The following is an 18097-nucleotide window of genomic DNA, read 5'->3' as shown; positions in this document are numbered from 1 at the left end:
AAATCAATGTCAACTTCCACTCATTTCCGGTCGAATTCATTCTCCCCCGGCCGACTTAAACGGGCCGCACGTAGCTGCAATCCCGTTCCGGCCTATATACATAACAGGCCGCTTGAAGGCCGCAATCCCATCCCATTCCGGCCCAACTGAAGGCCCACGCCTTTTCTCTGTCCTCGCCGGCGAGGAGCGCGGTGGCGACTCTCCCTGGAGATCTCCACCGTGCTCGCATCCCCGGCGCCGGGATTTGCAAGCGGGAGAAGGGACTGGACTGGGTGCAAGGGCCGGCCCACGAATCCACCCATAGTACGAATAAATGGATAATCCGTTTTTATAGATTACCCACTTATTTCCGTTACATTATGGTAGTGTTTGGCAAATGGGAAAAGGAAATGATTTCCCACCCATTTTAAATCCTAACCATTCATTCTCCCTCTTCCATTTAATCCTAACTCTTTATTCATTTTCTAATTCCAATCCCACCCTCATTTCCCATTATCCAAACACACCCTATAGGTGGATTCTCGGGACAGCCGCTTGTACTCTTAAACTGAACACGCCCGTGGGAACATAAACGCAGAAACGATGGAAAATCTAAAATCACAATCGAGACCACATGAATAATAAATACATTTATTTGTTCCGACGCCGATCGACAGGAACGCATCTTGGATTACCCTACGTCGTCAGCTCCTTCCCGACGCGCTCGAACAACTCTCTCAGAGACCTCTTCAACTCGTCGCCGGCGAACACGAACTCCACCGCGTCCTGAGCTAGCTGAAACAGCTCAGCCTTGCTGAGACCTGCCACATTTTGGATTTTGCATTCAGAGTTCAGAGTACTGTACACACACACAACAACAACAATTGTCAGACTATTTGCAGATCTTTTTTCAAGGAGAGCGCATACCGAAGGTAGATGCAACGAGGTAGTACTCATTTGAGAGGCTCGTTGAAAAGAGGCCGGAATCATCGGTGCACAGGGACAGAGGGTGCTTCGCGTTGTACAGATCGGCTGCACATATTCAGTAACTCAAAAATGTTAATCAGCTGGGAAGCCAACTTAAATTCTTGTCAAACATTCAGTAACTTCAATTCTTGTCAAGATTCAGAAACTTAAAATCCTCTCAACATTCAGTAACTTAAAAATTCTTGTCAACATTCAGTAACTTAAAAGTTCTTGTCAAGATTTTTTTAAGTACTACTATTGCCAGGGACAAACCGAAATGATGAAGCTCCAGTGAAGGCGCACCACCGGTCATAACATTGGAAGTCAAGCATATCTCGACCTGCAGAATTTCAGTTTTGGATTAAGCGTGTGTGAGTGTGACATGGAATTGGTTAGGGACAATGAGAGAAAAGCTCACTGGAATCATTAACGACTTCAACTTCTTCCATTCCTCGTCGTTGAGGCAGCAGACATGACCCAGCCTCTGTGGGCAGAAGTCCAGCACTGCTCGGATCTCATTCCTGTTTGCTACCTGTTGTCACCAAGTTTTTCACTTCATTGATCAACTAGTTCTGCAGGGAAATAATGATCAAGAAGGAGAGAGTGGTTCAGAAGTTGTTCTAATATATTTGCAGACCTCGCCACAGTGAATTGTAATGGGGATTCCAAGCTCTTTAGCATGTTCCAGGGCAGGCAAGTATGTCTCCCTTCATAAATGTTTAAAAATCCCAGGAATGTCAGCACAAAAATTATGTAGGATGTATCCACTTAGTTCAACACAGGCACAGAATATTTTACCACTCCCCCACAACTGGATTGCCAGAAAGATCAATGCCAATGACACCTTGGTCCTTCATCTCCATTGCTAAATTAACCTGACAAACAAAGGTGAACGATTCATAGATATTGTCATTAGCTGTCATATTGCTAAATTTGCTTAGAATGTTAGACAGTTTGTAAAATCTTAACATACAGTATCCAATGCAGCCAAAGTAGTTTCACGGCGGTCAATGCTCAGAAGAAGCCTAACATATATCTTCTTTTTCCTTGTGTCGCCACCCAGCTCACTCATAGGAGTTTTATCTGCTCTTGAGTTAGAATCGAATAACACGACTTCAACAGCTTCAACAGTTTTAAGACCTTTAATAACAGCATTCATGTAAGACCTCTTGGTCATCCCTTTGGCTTCATTATTCTGGATGGCAGTGAAACAAAATAAAGTAAAATAATAAATCACATTATTTCCACAGAGACTAAAAAAATGTACCAGAGGAATACGGAACAGACAAATAAAAATATTACCTTAGGTGTTGTTCTTATTTCCAGATATACTACATTCTCCATGGCAAAATCTTCCACAACCTGCCAATTTTGTCTCGATGATGAATCCGGCAAGTACAGTATACAAATCACAAAACTATAAATATCACAATACCTCCTTGGTGATCCTAGTCACTGTATCATGATCAGTTGTAAGTATATGATACAGTTCAAAAAGTCGGAAACACTCAGGGAGAGATCTTCCATCTGTTTAAGATGTTCAGAAGCCAGAGTTAATGAGCACCCTAATTACTTATGGCTCACAAAGAATTGCAACACAGGTATCCATCAGACATTTTTTTTTCTAACCATGTGATTAATGATTAATATTTCAGAGGTTCTTTTACACCCTTAGTTCATAATGTCTTTTGATATGGCTTAGACTTGGTAACTCTGCTGAACAACACTAACAAAAAAATAAAAATAAAAATCTTCCACTTACTCTTCATGATTACATCCTTAACATCTTCGAATACAATGTCTCCTTTATCACCTAGTTGCTTTGCAAGTTCTCTATTCAAGAAGACAACAAAGCATTAGCATTTTGAAAGATAGAAACAAAATGCTACTGCAGAAAACATCACATATGTTTTGTCTGGTATTCTTTATTGTTGAAGACAAAGTAGTTATTGGCTTATTGCATTTTAAAATCAAGGTAGTCAATTTGGTACTACTTAATGGTAACAATACAGACCTATTAGTTGTTTAAACAGCTAGTTAAAATTTACAACTGTATAATATTTTGGCTGAAGTGGGAAACAAAATTATCCATATTCATACACTAGTAATACTGAAGTAACTATCAGGCCTGTCTTCCAGTAACTCCTAACTGAGGTCATTTTCGTGGAGGCCAAGTCATTTGTGGTATGTTAATCAAAAGTAGCATTATAAAAATGTAAAAGGTAGGCAAAGATTCTGTCCCACATGAGCACTTCCAATATTATAAATTTATAGTGCCAGGATCCCGATGTCTGCAGAGTGCAGACTGCTGTATTTGTTCTTCATGCTTCCTGACCATGTATGAATGAATATACACTTTGTCAAAACCCAAATTTCACAATGGCACACTCCTAGTCTCCTACCAAAGTTCGAATTTCGCGTGCACAATTAGGTCTTTAAGTGCTGAATTCCCCATCTCAAGAAAAAAAATGCTAAACTCCCCTCCTAGAAATCAAGAATCGTTCGACCAAATCCATTAATCCAAACGATCTTGGATCAGATGAAATGATGCATAGGGCTAAAATTTGGAAGAAATATACTGCCATGAGGACCTATTCTAGAATCAGATCAAGAACCAAGTGACTAGCTATCAAATTCAAGAAATCTAAAAACTGGGGAGGGAGGCAGGCGAAGGCAGCGAGGAAGGGAGGAGAGGGAGTGGCGGTACTGACAGGAGGGTGGAGTCGCGGACGGAGCCATTGAGGTGGGCGTGGAGCTCCACCTTGGGGAGCGCGACGCACCACTCCCTCATCTCCTTCTCCTTCTCCTTCTCCGCCTCCATGGCTGCGGCTGCTGATGCTTGCTTGCTTAGCTTCCGCCTTTGGTTTGTCCGTTTGCTCGGGTCGGCGGAAGAGTGCGCGTGATGGGCGCGCTATATATATCCAGCTTTGCTTTGAGATTCGTGCTGTTGGGATGACAAACTGTTAGTGAAGTCATCACTCGAATTAGGCAATGTTTGGATGGGGTTAAATTTTTTTAAGTACCCGTCACATCGGATGTTTAACACTAATTAGAAGTATTAAACGTAGACTATTGATAAAACACATTTCATAACCATGGACTAATTCGCGAGACGAATCTACTAAGCATACTTAATCCATGATTAGCCTATGTGATGCTACAGTAAACATGTGCTAATTATGGATTAATTAGGCTTAAAAAATTTATCACACGAATTAGCTCTTATTTATGTAATTAGTGTTCTAAGTAGTCTACGTTTAATACCCTAAATTAGTGTCCAAACATCCGATGTGACAGGTACCAAAGTTTAGTCCCTTTATCCAAACACCCCCTTATTGACACGGATTATATCTGCTAAAATATAGAAAAAAAATAAATATCTTTGATAAACAAACCTAATAAATAATCAAACAAGTAGCTTATAGTGGAGGAAATATTTTTCAGAAAACGTAGTTTTAAAGACGTGGAGCAAATAATCTACTGTAATAATTTGGTGGATTATCTGAAAAAGATGTCGTGATTATAAGATTCAGTGGTTATAATATTTTAAATATGGAAAAGTGTGAAAATGGTGGTTATACTTTCATTGACGCAAGGAACTAGAGCTTCTCCATATTCTCATCAACTTGTTTTTAAAAGCTTCGGTTTTCCGTAAACCACGCCAAAATGTTAAAAAAAATCTAATTAGATTTCTCTGCTCAAAGCAACCTAAACATGTTTATTGAATTGGTTGTCCATCGCGAACTGTAATCTCCGAGCTACCAATCTGCCACTCACTACTAGAATTCAATAACTTCCCTAGAGTCTAAACTAGAACTCAAGGGATAATAAGAATCCCTAGGGTGACTATGGAGAACTAAAGGGAAGATTTATGTTCCCTAGAGTAACAATATGCAACCTAGGGAACTTATACCACATAAGCTCTATAGTGAAATTCTTGGCGCCACAGTGACAACTAAAGTGGATCCCATATAAAATTTTGGAGGCAAAACTCCCAGCAACGATTTTTTTTTTGCGGGAAGGGCAATATAGTAGACAAAAATATCTTCTCCCCCCCCTCCCCCCAACTCCCCTAAACAACAGCACAAGGGTTTCTCCTCTCCAAATTTGTTGTTGTTTCGTTCTCCAATCTCCCCCAAAATCCCTCTTTGTTCTAGTTGCTATCCAAATCGACTAGGCTTCCCTAGAGGGCATTCCCTAGGGTTCACTCTAGAGTTTTTGCGCCATTCCCTTGGGTTTTTGGTTCTAGGAATTAATTCTAGTAGTGAGTAGAAGCTTCTAGCAGTTACAGCTACTTCAGCCCCAAGCAGTCCATCCTCCTTAGATACCGGAAAATGTTGGGGTTGTTTGGTTGATGAGTTCGCCACACTAAATCTTAGGTTTGCCACATTTTCTTATGCTAGTATTTGGTTGAGTGGCATGGTGTTGAGCAAATCCATACTTTATTAATACATTGGTCTATACCTCATACTCTTATTTTTTAACCAATGTTTACTGTAGTTATGGTCAAAAAATTGTTAGTCACATTTGTGTGGCAAAGTTAGCCTCCATCCAAATCAAGTTGATCACACCGGTGCAAGTGTGCAGCGCGGCACAAACCACAATGAAACTAGAAAAGATTTAACAATTCTCTCTATCCATATAGGAGTAACATCTACTACAGTAACCTAACATGCCCTACTCCGTTAAGATATATCCTGTGCAAGTACATCTCTGTTGTTATTGAGAAAAATAAGGAAAAGGGTAAAGTAAGAACAGAAGATTTACTGTTTGACAATCACGCAAAAGGGGACTTTTAGGCGACAGAAAAGTTTGACATCCACAGATCCATTCGCTGGTCGCGTGCACGCATCTCCCAAGCTTTTTTGTCGTCACTAGCTTAATTGTGCAATCTTCCAACGCTATATTAACAAGGTCACAGCGCAATTGTTGAAGGAACAGTTGGTGATTAGATAGCCATCAGATTACATCTGTGACTTTAATTTCGCCGCGAAAATCTAACACTTGATTGATTTGCTTATGCTGACGATAACGCGTGGTTATTGATACCTCTCCACTCTCATCATCGGATCATGTGCCAGGAAATATCTGATGAAGAATTTGTGGTGAAAATGGTGCCAATGTGTATCTGTCACGAATGGAAGCAAAATCTGGATAATTAATATGCCTAATCACGTCTGACATGATACATACTTTAAAGCATGTTGTTGGTGCCAATCTGGAAATAGTGCATAAAATCTGCATCTGGATATGATCATATGATGGGCTTAATAAATTCAGAAGTTATTTTATTCTCAAATCTGATAGTTCCAGGTAGCGTACTAAGAATCTGTTCTTGACCAGGTGTAAGTAATTTGCCAGTACTGATAGTATAGCAGCAGCAGCTAGCATACTAATAATCTATCATTGACCAGCTTCCAGCTTCCACTGAGTAAACGAAAACAAGAAAGGAAATGCAGACAGACAAATCCACTCATCAGATGATCTGATCAAGCTTAGGTTGCATTATTGCTGATATATAGCACACTTTGTCCTAGTAAATAACTCATGAAATATCTCCACAGATTTGTTATGGTTGTCATCTACAATTTTCAAGACTAATCTAACAGCTTAATTTGTCTGTTCGATCTGGGGACCAGACTTTTCACTAAAAATCAAACCCTGACAGAACAAAACGCATTGTCTTGTTCAGTGCTAGTCAGGTTAAGTAGACTTAACGCCAAGAACACAACTCGGACATGGACTAAACTATACCACATCTGACCTTGTTATACACGAAAGAATCTTGAGCAAACGTATCAACAGCTCGTGGCCTGAAAGATCTTCGAGGCTTTTAAAGTCGTCCAAGAACAAGGGAATCTGCGGTACAGATAAGTGTAATCAGCAGGTGCACTGAACTAGCATATATCTTTTCTTTCTCGATTACACAGAAGACACGTACACACAAACACTACTACCCACACACATCCACTGATCCACATATATATATACTGTAACACATACTCATGAAGATAAAAGCCAACGACAAATCCTGGTCTCACTAAATTTTTATTAAAAGCTCAGCTGCGTGTACATAATAATATCTGTAAACACAATTTAACAGCAAGCGAGATGAGCTAGCATGTAGCTTTCTTTTCAGATTATATGGAAGACACGTATGCCCTATACTTAGGTACCCGTGAATACACTGCTGAGACCATAACACATTTAGGCCTTATTCGATTTAGAGGGGATTGAAGAGAATTGGAGGGGATTGAGAGAGAATAATTTCACATCACAATAGGTGTGGAATAAATCCCCTCCAATTCCTCCCTTATAGGGATTAACTGAACAAGGTCTTAAGAGACGAAAGCCAGCATAAATATTTAGCCTTACTAAGTTTTTATTGAGAGATCATTCATTTTTTTAGAGAAGATTTAGAGATCATTCATGTGTGCTTAGTATTCATGAACACGATTTACTCCAATATAATTGCAAGTGAGCTGAGCTAGTATGTAGCTGTTGCCTTCTATTGTTGCTGAAGAATTCGATGAGCTCTGACGAAATGCAGAGATGAGTCCAAAAGCAGATACAGTGTTAAAGCTTCTTCCTTTGGACACCTTTCCGTCGAACAGGATCCTCGGATCAATCAGGCCCCGAATTGATGCTCCTCGGACGGCAAATCATTCATTCGTATAGCTATCTCATCAATCGTCACCATTTTTTTTGTGTGTCCTTTGTGTGATCTTGACGTTGATTGGGCGATCGAATCTGACCTTTCATGTGTCATTTTTGTGGAGCTGCAGCGTTGCATGATTGCATGGTCAGTGAGTGCAAATGATTCAGAGGAAAAGGCTGATTGAGCTGAAAAGATGAGGCAGCAGCTGCATCACTTTCTTTTCGATCGATCTCGCACTAGTTTTGGCTGTCATGCTGCTCACTGTTACCTTTGTTCTCTGTTGTCACACCATGCTCAATGATTGCTCAACTGCAAATTTAGGACATGTTTGGTTGCCAGCTATAAGTTTGTTCCGTTTAAGTAAGTTTGACCAAATTTGACAGCTATCTGGTTGCAGCCACGATTATAGCAAGATTTGCTTCCAATGAACTAGGTCTCATAGGTCACAGACTTGGAAAACTACTACAAGATATGTGACAAAATATTAGGCACCTAACCTTAAACGAAAGTTTGACAAATTTTGTTAATAAATAGCGGCAACACATGCCTGTCAAACATAGTCTCTTAACAAGCACATCTTAGCTAGCTTAAGATCCATTAGAGAGGGGATGAGAAAACGGAATTGAAAAGATTTCGTAGATCAGATTCACAATGAGCTAGCAATCACCTGGGATCTTACCTCTACTCCAATCTCAAATTCAGAATTCATTCCTCGGTAGATGCATTTCTACAGCTTCACAGCCCTGTACTGCTGTATAGGAGTACATCTGTAGGCCAACCAAATATCCTGCCTGAGAGCTCTTTGTGATTGGAAGGAATGGACGCCGAGGCTAATCGACGAAGAACTGTGGTAGTACAAAACTACATTGAAGAAAATTTCTGTCCTATAGCTAGTTCCAACTACAAATACAACGCTGTGGTAATAAATGGGTCAGGGATTTAGCTCAAATCTCTCCAGAAATTTGTCGTTTCATAATGTTTTTTGTGCGTACAAATACAATTGCGTGTCTAAAAAAATACAGTGCACACCACGTCCAACTCCAAAATATTCTTCCAATGATTGAAGCACGAACTGCCAAAGCGACTAGCATAAAAACTGTTGAGAAAAAGGGAAAGAAGATCCATGCTTCACGCATTCGACAATATCAGGGCACTTTAGCACTTTACAATACTAGTATACCTCAATTGAGCACATCCTAGAACATTTTTTCCCCTCAATATTGAATATTGATAACTGAACATATCGTCTCTCCCTGTTGGTGAGAGATCATGAAAATCACACCCTAATACAAGCCGATGCGCTAGTAAACAACATTGATATGCATTGCAACGGAAAATATCAAAACTGCATCGGCCGTCAAAAATTGCTTGTGGACAACCTTGCCCTGTGAAATGGTTAGGCTACAAATCTGCAAAGAAGTCTGATGTGGGTCTATCTGAACTCTGACCCTTGCTTGTCTTTGTACTCCTTGATCCTGACCAACCAGAAAAGAACTTAGTATGAAATAACTTCCAGCAAAGAATAGGCTAGCACAACTATGAGAAGACAGGAACGGTATTGCTATAGCAATGCTCTATGTTAAAATCATATGCTACCTTTCGAAGAGTTCGGATCCATGTCTACATCCATACCGTCATCATCACTGTCATCACTATCTTGTTCACCAAGTTTATCATCCTGAACTAACTGTTGGCGATTCAAGAGGTCTTGCAAGTCCCAGAGCTGTATAAATCAGGATACTGTCATTTAGACTAAGAATTTGGTACGGTATGGGGGAATGGGAAAAGAGATATCACCTTCAACATTTTATTGTGTGAAATGCTTCCTAGATAGGATACAGTTATTTAGACTAAAAATATGGTGCGCTATGGGGGGGATGGGAAAAGAGAGATCACCTTCAACATTTTATCGTGTGAAATGCTGCCTAGATAATTTCTGTCATTTGAGAAAGCTGTGATGCAAAGGTAAGTAACTAGTTAGAACATATGTACTTTTTACACGTATTTTAAGCAGGCAGCAAATGATCAGAACGTACCAAGGGCCTCAATTGGATATTCTGAATGCTCAGCGAGTGGCTGAATGATCCTGTTAGGTAAGATACCCACTAATCTGAAAGGAAAACATGGGCATCATGTTAAAACAGCAATACATATTATTGGGAACTGGGGCAGGGTAAAGGGAAGCAAGGCACCAAACCTGATCACACCATCCGATGCACCAGATATTAGAGTTTCTTCATCCAGCTAAAAGAAAAAAAGAAGACATTTGGCTTACAAAGGATTGCATATAACAACAAATAGTAGGCTACAATAAGAATTGTCACAAGGTTTAGGCTCTAACCTTCAGCATTGTATCAACAGACTGTGCATGCCCCAGAAAGCGGTCACTAGCCACAACACATATACAGTCAGTACACAACTCAAAATGACAAAACTTACAACTTTGGTCTGCCATCCCAGTAGTTGAATGAAGAGATTATGATACATTTTTTTAGTTTTTTTTATGCATTTTATATAACCACAGCTCAAACACCGAGCAAGAGTAGATGAATGGAAATATAAATATTCAGGACAAAAAAAAATCTAGTTCATCAAGTTAAGTATAGGGTAGTGAAAAAATTAGTACCTGCAATCCTTAAAAAATCCCCATGAATATAACAACAGAGCTCCACTTGGGGTGCCACATACAACTTTTTTACCGTTCTGAGAATCACAAAGAAACAACTCTAATTCAGTAACCATGAAATTACACACGGAAGACTTTATTAACATTAGTCATTAAAATAGTTACCTTCATTACCACCACAGATAGTAACTCATCTTCTGAAAATTCAGATTGTGATTTTACCTGTTAATGTAACAGGAAGCATATGAGTATGCAAAATAGCATATGATAGTATACACAAAATCATATAACCAACTAGAATTCAATAAACTGGAACAACATTGATATACTATAAAGCAACTCACTTTATTCCTACGAAGATTGCTGACAGATAAAGTCCCGTCGCCACTGCAAACAACCCAAGTAGTTAGTTCTGATTACCAAACATCAAGGCAACGAAGACTTCTGCTTAGAATTGAACGAGCAAAAGTAACACAAAGGAAAAATAAAATTCAGTGAGACAACAAAACATTAGCATCATTAATACAACACCATTGCACTAAGAAACAAATGAGTAGTTTCTGAACCAGTATGAAGTAAATTATATAAGGTTCAAATCCTGGTATCCACAAATATGGCTTTGAGCATCCTTAGTTGGTGCAGAAGCCAGAAATTATAGTTCCTTTGTTAAAAAAAGGAACGTGGAAATTTTACTGAATTCGTGCTGGAATGTAAAAGTTTCCTTTCAAATCCATGTGTTCCAAGTAGGGCCTAAATGGCTGGAGCTGCTTCATGAATAATTACATAAAATGGTGTATAAGCCAAGCAATGCTGATCTCTTTCCAACAAAAAAGCAGATTTCGCATGCATACTGAATGACATGCATATTGATCAGGGCTTGAAGGCGAATAAAATTATTTACCTTGTTGCCAGTATTTGATTTGAGTCAGATACATATGTCATATCTGATATGTAATCTTCGTGGCAGTGAAAGGTGTTACAGCAGGAACGTTCCCGAGTATCCCATACCTAAAATTGCACAGCTATTTTACTTCAAATTGACTTTACCAAAGAGGCAAACTATAGTCAATAACACACAATACAATGCAGGTGTCGGTCCAAAAACAAATGTACATGGAATTTTGGCCAGGATGGTCTTTTCTGCTTATTACCCAATCATGTGCTGATGTGCATATATGTATACTCACGAACAAGACATCCTTGGGTAAATAAGCTTATCAATAATATATATTTGCACACCTTTTAAATATACAGGTTTTAAGAGTCAATGATAAAGCTGGCCTACACTCAACAACCATGCACGGTTAAACCAGATTGACTACTTATAATACCTTAATGCAACCTTCATCATCACCTGAAGCAACAGTAGTTTCAGTAAGACACACAAGGCGATTTATGCCATTCCTATAATATTTTAAGAAAGAAGAAGATATTTAGTTCCACAAGCAAAATTCAAAGAAAGAACTGCAAGTCTGCAAACTGACAAAACTTACTCGTGTGCATCCTCCAAGCGAGCAATGGGTTTGCCAGTTTCCACATCAGAGGCAAGAATTGAGCAATCAGCAGATCCTGTCAAAATCACTGAAACATGGCACAAAGTCAAGATAGCCCGCACGACATGGTTAGAGGAGCTAACAGATGAATGTATGTGTCTTCCTTCCCATCCAAGTTAGTTTTACAATTCCATTATGAACACGAATCTGCTAATGTTGCAGCACCATGCTTGAGCAAATAAGCACAACTACGGCAAGGATCACTAAAGCGGAAAGTTGGTGATTAGTTATTACCATTTCCCGACTCCACAAACCGGACAGCTCTGCATGACTCCTTGTGAGATTTTGCCGCAAACAACCTTGAAAATCAAGAGAAAAAAGGAGTATGCATCAATCCCCAGGATATAAAGTGGACATGCAACAACCTTAACATATTAGCACTCAGAACAGACGACAATACGAAAGAAAAGTAGCTACTGGATGAGGATTGCATAGATCATGAAAATACATTTACTTTGACAGCTTAGCGCATGTAAATTTTATATCAAAATAAAAGTAGCACTAAAACGCTGAAAAAGGCTGAAACCCTTGGATATCAAGGAAACAGTGTGTATATCTTAACAAAAGACTGAATACAGCCGATAATCCAAACATTTAGCATTTACTTTCTACCATAAGCTGCTGAAACAGGCACCTAGTAGTACTACAAAATCCTGAAGTATACATAAATTCCAGGGAAATCTCAAAATAAGCATTAGCAGCACGAACATCTATAGCTCAAAAGGTGGTAATTGTAAAGTTGTTGAATCCAAGGAGCGAGAGACTAAAACTAACACCTAAAAACTAAACCCTAAACACCTGATACAATGATAGGATCATCAATGCAAACCACAAACTAACAGAGCGCGATGAACAGCAGCGTTGGTCGTGAGTACCTCTCAGGCTGCGACTCCGCGGCGTACCGGAACCTGCGAAACCAGCTCGATAAGAAGAGAAGATTACCAAGGTCGCGATAAGAACAAACTAAAATCAGAGGAGGGGGATGAAGAAGTAGTGGGGCGCGCCCGTGGATCGTACAGGTAGAGCTCGCCGGTGATGAGGGAGGTTGCGACGAGGGGGGAGGACGGGTGGAAGGCGAGGTCGAAGGGCATCTCCTCGTGGAGGGCCTCCATGGCGGCGGCGGCGGCGGTGGCGGCAGACAGAGGAGGCGGCGGCGCGACGGGGAAGAAGCCTAGGAGACGGGAGCAATGCGCTTGTAGCCTCACGTAAAGCTTCCTTGTCTGGGCTGTGTACGAGCAAATGGGCCTCAAACAAGGCCCAAAAACTTTTTTTTCCACATTTTTATTTGCAAAAAGTACACCAAAGGTTCCTCAACTTGTCATCGAGTTACAAAATCGTCCCCCAACCACAAAACCAGATATATGACATCTCTCAACTTACGAAATCTGTGGTTTTAATCCCAGTTTTATCCGACGTGGCGTCAGCGTGGGACTCATGTGGGTCCCACATGTCAGGATGCCACATCAGCACTCTTTCTTCCCCCTTCTCTCCCAGTCTCCCTTCCTCCTCTCTCTCTCTCTCTCATTTTCTCCTCTCATGGCAAGCCGCCTGGCGGGTGGGGAGAAGGTCGCCGGGACAAGGCGGGAGAGGAGGTCCGGCGGCCGGCGACGCGGCGGCGGTGGCGACGCAGGGTGGGGGAGTTGCGCAGCATGGAGAGTGTGGCGGCCACCGTCTGTACATGGCCCTCGCGGATGTCGAGCTGGACGCGGTTCCCGCCGTCCGTGGTGGACATGGCACCAACGTCAGCGTCCTTCGGCGACGGCTGCCGCGGCGCCATTCCCTGCCTCCACCTCCCCCTGCCCCCCCACCTTGCTAGCGGCAACAAAAATGACCGCATCGACGCAAGCACCTCTTTCTGCGTCGCCACCGCTGCGTCGCCCGTCGCCGGGCGCCTCTCTCGCCTCGCCCCACCGGCCACCTCGCCCTGCCGGCCTTCTCCCTACCCGCTGGTCGTGCCTCCACCTCCCCCTCCCCTCACCTTGCCGGCAGCGACGACGACGACCGTATCGACGCGAGCATCTCTTTCCACGTCGCCCATCGTCGGGCGCCTCTCTCACCTCGCCCCACCCGCTCCCTCGCCCTGCCGGCCTCCTCCCCACCCGCCGGTCGCGCCTCCGCCTCCCCCTCCCCCCCACCTCATCGGCGGTGACGACGACGACCGCATCGACACGAGCACCTCTTTCTGTGTCGCCCGTCGCCGGGCATCGCTCTCGCCTCGCCCTGCCGGCCTCCTCCCCACCCGCCGGTCGCGCCTCCGCCTCCCCCTCCCCCCCACCTCATCGGCGGTGACGACGACGACCGCATCGACACGAGCACCTCTTTCTGTGTCGCCCGTCGCCGGGCATCGCTCTCGCCTCGCCCTGCCGGCCTCCTCCCCACCCGCCGCCCGCACCTCCGCATCTCCCTCCCCCCACCTCGCCGGCGGCGGCAACGACGACCGCATCGACGTGAGCACCTCTTTCTGCGACGATTTTGTAACTCGATGACAAGTTGAGGACCTTCGATGTATTTTTTCCTTTTTTCTTTCTTCGTGTGAAATTTTCCTTGACGATGATACCACGAAGAAGAGTGACATTTTAGTACCATATGCTTCTCACCTTGTAAGTTTTATGTTATTGTTATTTGAGTAAATTTTGCAAAACTACATGTTTTATGGTCAAGTTACAGAAAGTCACGCATATTTTGACACTTGGCATTTAACTACATATATTTTGGCAGTGTCGTTTCATAAACCACACTATCAATAAATGGATTCACCTGTGAGATGATGTGGCTGTTCCACCAAAGATGAGGGTCAAGATTCACCAAACCGCTTTTAGTCGAGTTATCGTCACCACATGGTAAGACGGTTATCCCGGTAACCGTGCGGTTACCGTGACATACGGTTATCACGAGGATTACCGTGGTTTTAAACCTAAGAAGGTTGCCACGTGTTATAACAGTGGTTCTGTAAACCCTGGTGATGACATTATCAAGGCAAGCAACTCATATTGTGAGTGGCCTCAAGTGCTATATAAGCTGGACACACACCGAATAAACACATGTTCCAGTACGATGCATGTTAGCTGTAGGTTAGTATCTTTGATTTTGTATATTAGCCCCTTAAATATTTTCTATTTAAACATAAGCCCAAAAATTCAAACTTTATACACTCAAAACCAGAAACTATTAAAATGTCACCGTTCTCCCCCTTCCTCCTCCTTTTGGCAGGCTAGAGTTCATCAGCCGGCCGTGGGAGAGTTGAGACCTCAACCCTATTTGTTGTCTCCTCTCTCCTTCCTTTTATCGTTGGGTGTTGTATTCGAGCAAGAGGTGAACGATGAGCATTTTGTCTCCATGCAGTTGAAACCTCACCTCTACCATCGATCCACATCTTTTGGCTCATGCAAAAGGAGCTGCGCGACCTCGTCTTCCTCTCGGAGGTACTGCCAAGAAGAATCGCGAGACCTCGTCTTCCTTGCCTCTCCCCTCCATTCTCCAACAACGAGATCGGAGCAACACAATCGTAATCTAGTTGCTCCTCCCCTTTTCCCCAACACCACCATTTCTTTCCTCAATCCGGTGCTGATGCATATCAATCTAGCATTGCCGGTCAACGTTCTCGAGCAAAATAATGGTTAGAGTTGGGGGACAAGCAGATCCAACCAGATGTTTCATCTTCTTCTTGTTGTTGGTTCTTGACGACGGTGGATGCATCGTCCTCGTACCACTTCCTCATGTCGGCTATTTTCTTTCTTCTTTCTCCTGGTTCACGGGCCCGACCTATGTGGCTTGGTTTTTCTTTACGAGACTATCCTTGCATGTAGAAGCTTTGTGAAGTCACTTCACCAGCTAATGATGTTACTCATCCGTAGGTGTATTGTGAATGAAAGAACTACTCTCACATGGGTCGCTGTCTTGCTGAAATATGGGCTAACAAGCTGTGGGGGTTCATATGTCAACCACCAGTAAGTTAGATGATTCGTTTCCATTGTGAATATCGTAAAGTACAATCATGCTAAATGTCAATCTTTTGAAAACTGAATCCCCTAGCACTAAAGACTACTAAAGGAAGGGACGTACATAAATCAAGTCCAAAAATACAGCAATCTATAGTTTCTATATTAGGAATGCCATGGCTAACAGTACAAATACGGTACGAATTGGCTGTCCGCTGCAAATTGGAGTCTCGTACATAAAATCTGTCAACAGATTTATAATTAGTCCCTAAAATAAGTCCAAAACTCTCCGGAAAAGTCATCGGATCCTAATCCATTATTTAATACAGTGGAACCAAATTGTCACATGCCATTTCACCATTTTTTTCTATAAAAGGAGAACTCGTACTTTTGGTAAAAAAAAAAATCTAGGACAAATCATTCTCTCCCATCTCTAGCCGCCGCGACGCGAGCGAGCAAAGCAATGGAGGACTCCGCCGCCGCCGCTGCCGTCGCCGTTGTGACGGTGCCGTTCCCGACGCAGGGTCACCTGAACCAGCTCCTCCACCTGTCCATGCTGCTCGCGTCGCGCGGCCTCGCCGTGCACTACGCCGCGCCGGAGCCGCACCTCCGGGAGGCCCGCGCGCGGGTGCACGGCTGGGACGCCGCGGGCGCGCTCCGCCTCGCCGCCGTCCGCTTCCGCGCGCTCGACATCCCCGGCGGGTACGCATCCCCTCCCCCCGACCCCTCGTCCCCGTTCCCGGGCCACATGATGCCCCTCCTCGAGGCCTTCTGCGACGGCGCTCCTCCGCGAGCTCTCGGCGTGCCACCGCCGCGTCGTCGTGCTGCACGACCGGATGGCGGCGTTCGCGGCGGTGGAGGCCGCGCGAATCCCCAACGGCGAGGCACTCGGGGTGCACTGCCTCGCCGCGTCGTACAATGTCGGGTGGGTGTACCCCGCCCACCGCCTGCTGGTGGAGCACGGCCTCGTCTTCCACCCGCCCGACGCCTGTACGACCAAGGAGTTCGTGGCGCTCGCCAAGCGGATGGGCCAGGAGCGCAGGCGCGCGGCCGTCGCCGGCATGGTCGTCAACACCTGCCGCGCGCTGGAGGGGGAGTTCCTCGACGTGCTCGCGCAGATCCCGTCCTCCGATGGCGACAAGCTGTTCGCCGTTGGGCCTCTGAGCCCGGTGCTCCCCGACACGCGCGCGCGGGGCTCGCCGGAGGAGAGCGCGCGCCCGCGGCACGAGTGCCTGAGCTGGCTCGACAAGCAGCCGCCGTCGTCGGTGCTGTACATATCGTTCGGCACGACGTCGACGCTCCGTGGCGAGCAGATCAGGGAGCTCGCCGCGGCGGTGAGCGGCAGCGGCCAGCGGTTCATCTGGGCGCTGCGGGACGCCGACCGCGCGGACATGGACACGCGCGAGGCCGAGGCGGCCGTGCACGGCGCGCGCCTCGCGGAGGCGGCGGGCGGGCTCCGGGAGGAGATCGCCCGGGGCGTGGGCGTGGTGGTCACCGGGTGGGCGCCGCAGCTGGAGATCCTGGCGCACGGCGCGACGGCGGCGTTCATGAGCCACTGCGGGTGGAACTCCGTCGTGGAGAGCATGAGCCACGGGAAGCCCGTGCTGGCGTGGCCGATGCACAGCGACCAGCCGTGGGATGCCGAGCTCGTGTGCAAGTACCTCGGCGCCGGCGTCCTCGTGCGGCCGTGGGAGGAGCGCCACGACGTCACGCCGGCGGCCGCGATACGCGAGGTGATCGAGAGGGCGATGGCGTCGGGGGACGGCGCGGCGCTGCGCGCGAGGGCGGCGGCGATCGGGGAGGCCGTCCGCGCCGCCGTGGCCGAGGGCGGGTCGTTGCGCCAGGACATGGACGACCTCGTCGCCTACCTGACGAGGTGATCGTCTCGTCGCCGGCGCGGCGGCTGAGCTGCACTCCATGCCGCTGTTCGCGCCAAAAGATCACTGCTTGCTTAGAACCACTCTTTTGAATCTTATAATTGGGATCATTTCGTCCAGGATTTAAGCTACTACTGTAATAAGTTTGGGACTGTGCTGGTTGTCCTCGATCCTGGGCACCTGGCTCTCTATTGGACAATTTAGTACTGCGTATATCTCATTTTCTTTTGGCTCCCAGCACACAATAAGCAGATTTTGCTGGAGACAATGATAATTTGCTCCTGTAATAATAAGACAACAAGTCTATAAACATATGCAATTTTAATTCAACAATTTTAGAATATAGACTTTTCCATTTAAAAACACGTAAGGGCTTGTTTGAAAGGGTCCATGGATGATAGACAAAACTGAGTTTATGACAATTATTCGAGAGCACAAACAACTTAATTAAATATTACTAGCTGATAAATTGATTTTAAAAAATTATAAGAAATGCAAAC

At 44.6% G+C, this 18097-nt stretch overlaps 2 protein-coding genes and 1 pseudogene across 2 annotated transcripts; 1 reads left to right on the top strand and 2 right to left on the bottom strand.

The window, feature by feature from the left end:
- Positions 1 to 430: 430 nt before the first annotated feature.
- LOC127779648 (N6-mAMP deaminase) lies at positions 431 to 3825 on the bottom strand. The gene is made up of 11 exons (XM_052306485.1): positions 3657 to 3825; positions 2708 to 2778; positions 2381 to 2472; positions 2248 to 2307; positions 1919 to 2140; positions 1744 to 1820; positions 1583 to 1652; positions 1364 to 1477; positions 1219 to 1285; positions 907 to 1011; positions 431 to 800 (listed from the first exon to the last, which is right to left on the bottom strand). The coding sequence occupies exons 1-11, from the start codon at positions 3764 to 3766 to the stop codon at positions 676 to 678; spliced, it is 1113 nt and encodes a 370-aa protein (XP_052162445.1). The 5' UTR covers positions 3767 to 3825; the 3' UTR covers positions 431 to 675.
- A 4940-nt stretch (positions 3826 to 8765) lies between these two features.
- LOC127778489 (WD repeat-containing protein 55) lies at positions 8766 to 12964 on the bottom strand. The gene is made up of 15 exons (XM_052305097.1): positions 12800 to 12964; positions 12658 to 12690; positions 12017 to 12081; positions 11723 to 11810; positions 11561 to 11633; positions 11131 to 11237; positions 10574 to 10616; positions 10395 to 10451; positions 10230 to 10306; positions 9945 to 9990; positions 9801 to 9847; positions 9640 to 9713; positions 9500 to 9555; positions 9200 to 9326; positions 8766 to 9078 (listed from the first exon to the last, which is right to left on the bottom strand). The coding sequence occupies exons 1-15, from the start codon at positions 12892 to 12894 to the stop codon at positions 9005 to 9007; spliced, it is 1062 nt and encodes a 353-aa protein (XP_052161057.1). The 5' UTR covers positions 12895 to 12964; the 3' UTR covers positions 8766 to 9004.
- Positions 12965 to 16140: 3176 nt separating this feature from the next.
- On the top strand, positions 16141 to 17940 carry LOC127780468 (putative cis-zeatin O-glucosyltransferase; annotated as a pseudogene).
- The last annotated feature ends 157 nt before the right edge of the window (positions 17941 to 18097 follow it).

The sequence above is a fragment of the Oryza glaberrima genome, chromosome 7, assembly GCF_000147395.1.
Source record: "Oryza glaberrima chromosome 7, OglaRS2, whole genome shotgun sequence".
In the NCBI taxonomy this organism is placed as follows: Eukaryota; Viridiplantae; Streptophyta; class Magnoliopsida; order Poales; family Poaceae; genus Oryza; species Oryza glaberrima.
The sequence above is the reverse complement of the archived record's forward strand: the minus strand, read 5'-3'. Positions and strand labels throughout refer to the sequence as shown.

Bases quoted from the DNA above. Each gene is read 5' to 3' on its own strand.
- LOC127779648 (XM_052306485.1), bottom strand. From the start codon at position 3,766: ATGGAGGCGGAGAAGGAGAAGGAGAAGGAGATGAGGGAGTGGTGCGTC. The intron at 1,821-1,918 runs GTATGTTAAGAT...TTTGTTTGTCAG, and splicing joins CTTTGGCTGCATTGGATACT to GTTAATTTAGCAATGGAGAT. The intron at 1,478-1,582 runs GTCTGCAAATAT...TGGTGACAACAG, and splicing joins TTACAATTCACTGTGGCGAG to GTAGCAAACAGGAATGAGAT.
- LOC127778489 (XM_052305097.1), bottom strand. From the start codon at position 12,894: ATGGAGGCCCTCCACGAGGAGATGCCCTTCGACCTCGCCTTCCACCCG. The intron at 10,617-11,130 runs GTAAATAATTTT...GGTTGTTTGCAG, and splicing joins AATCAAATACTGGCAACAAG to TGGCGACGGGACTTTATCTG. The intron at 10,452-10,573 runs GTGAGTTGCTTT...TTACATTAACAG, and splicing joins GCAATCTTCGTAGGAATAAA to GTAAAATCACAATCTGAATT.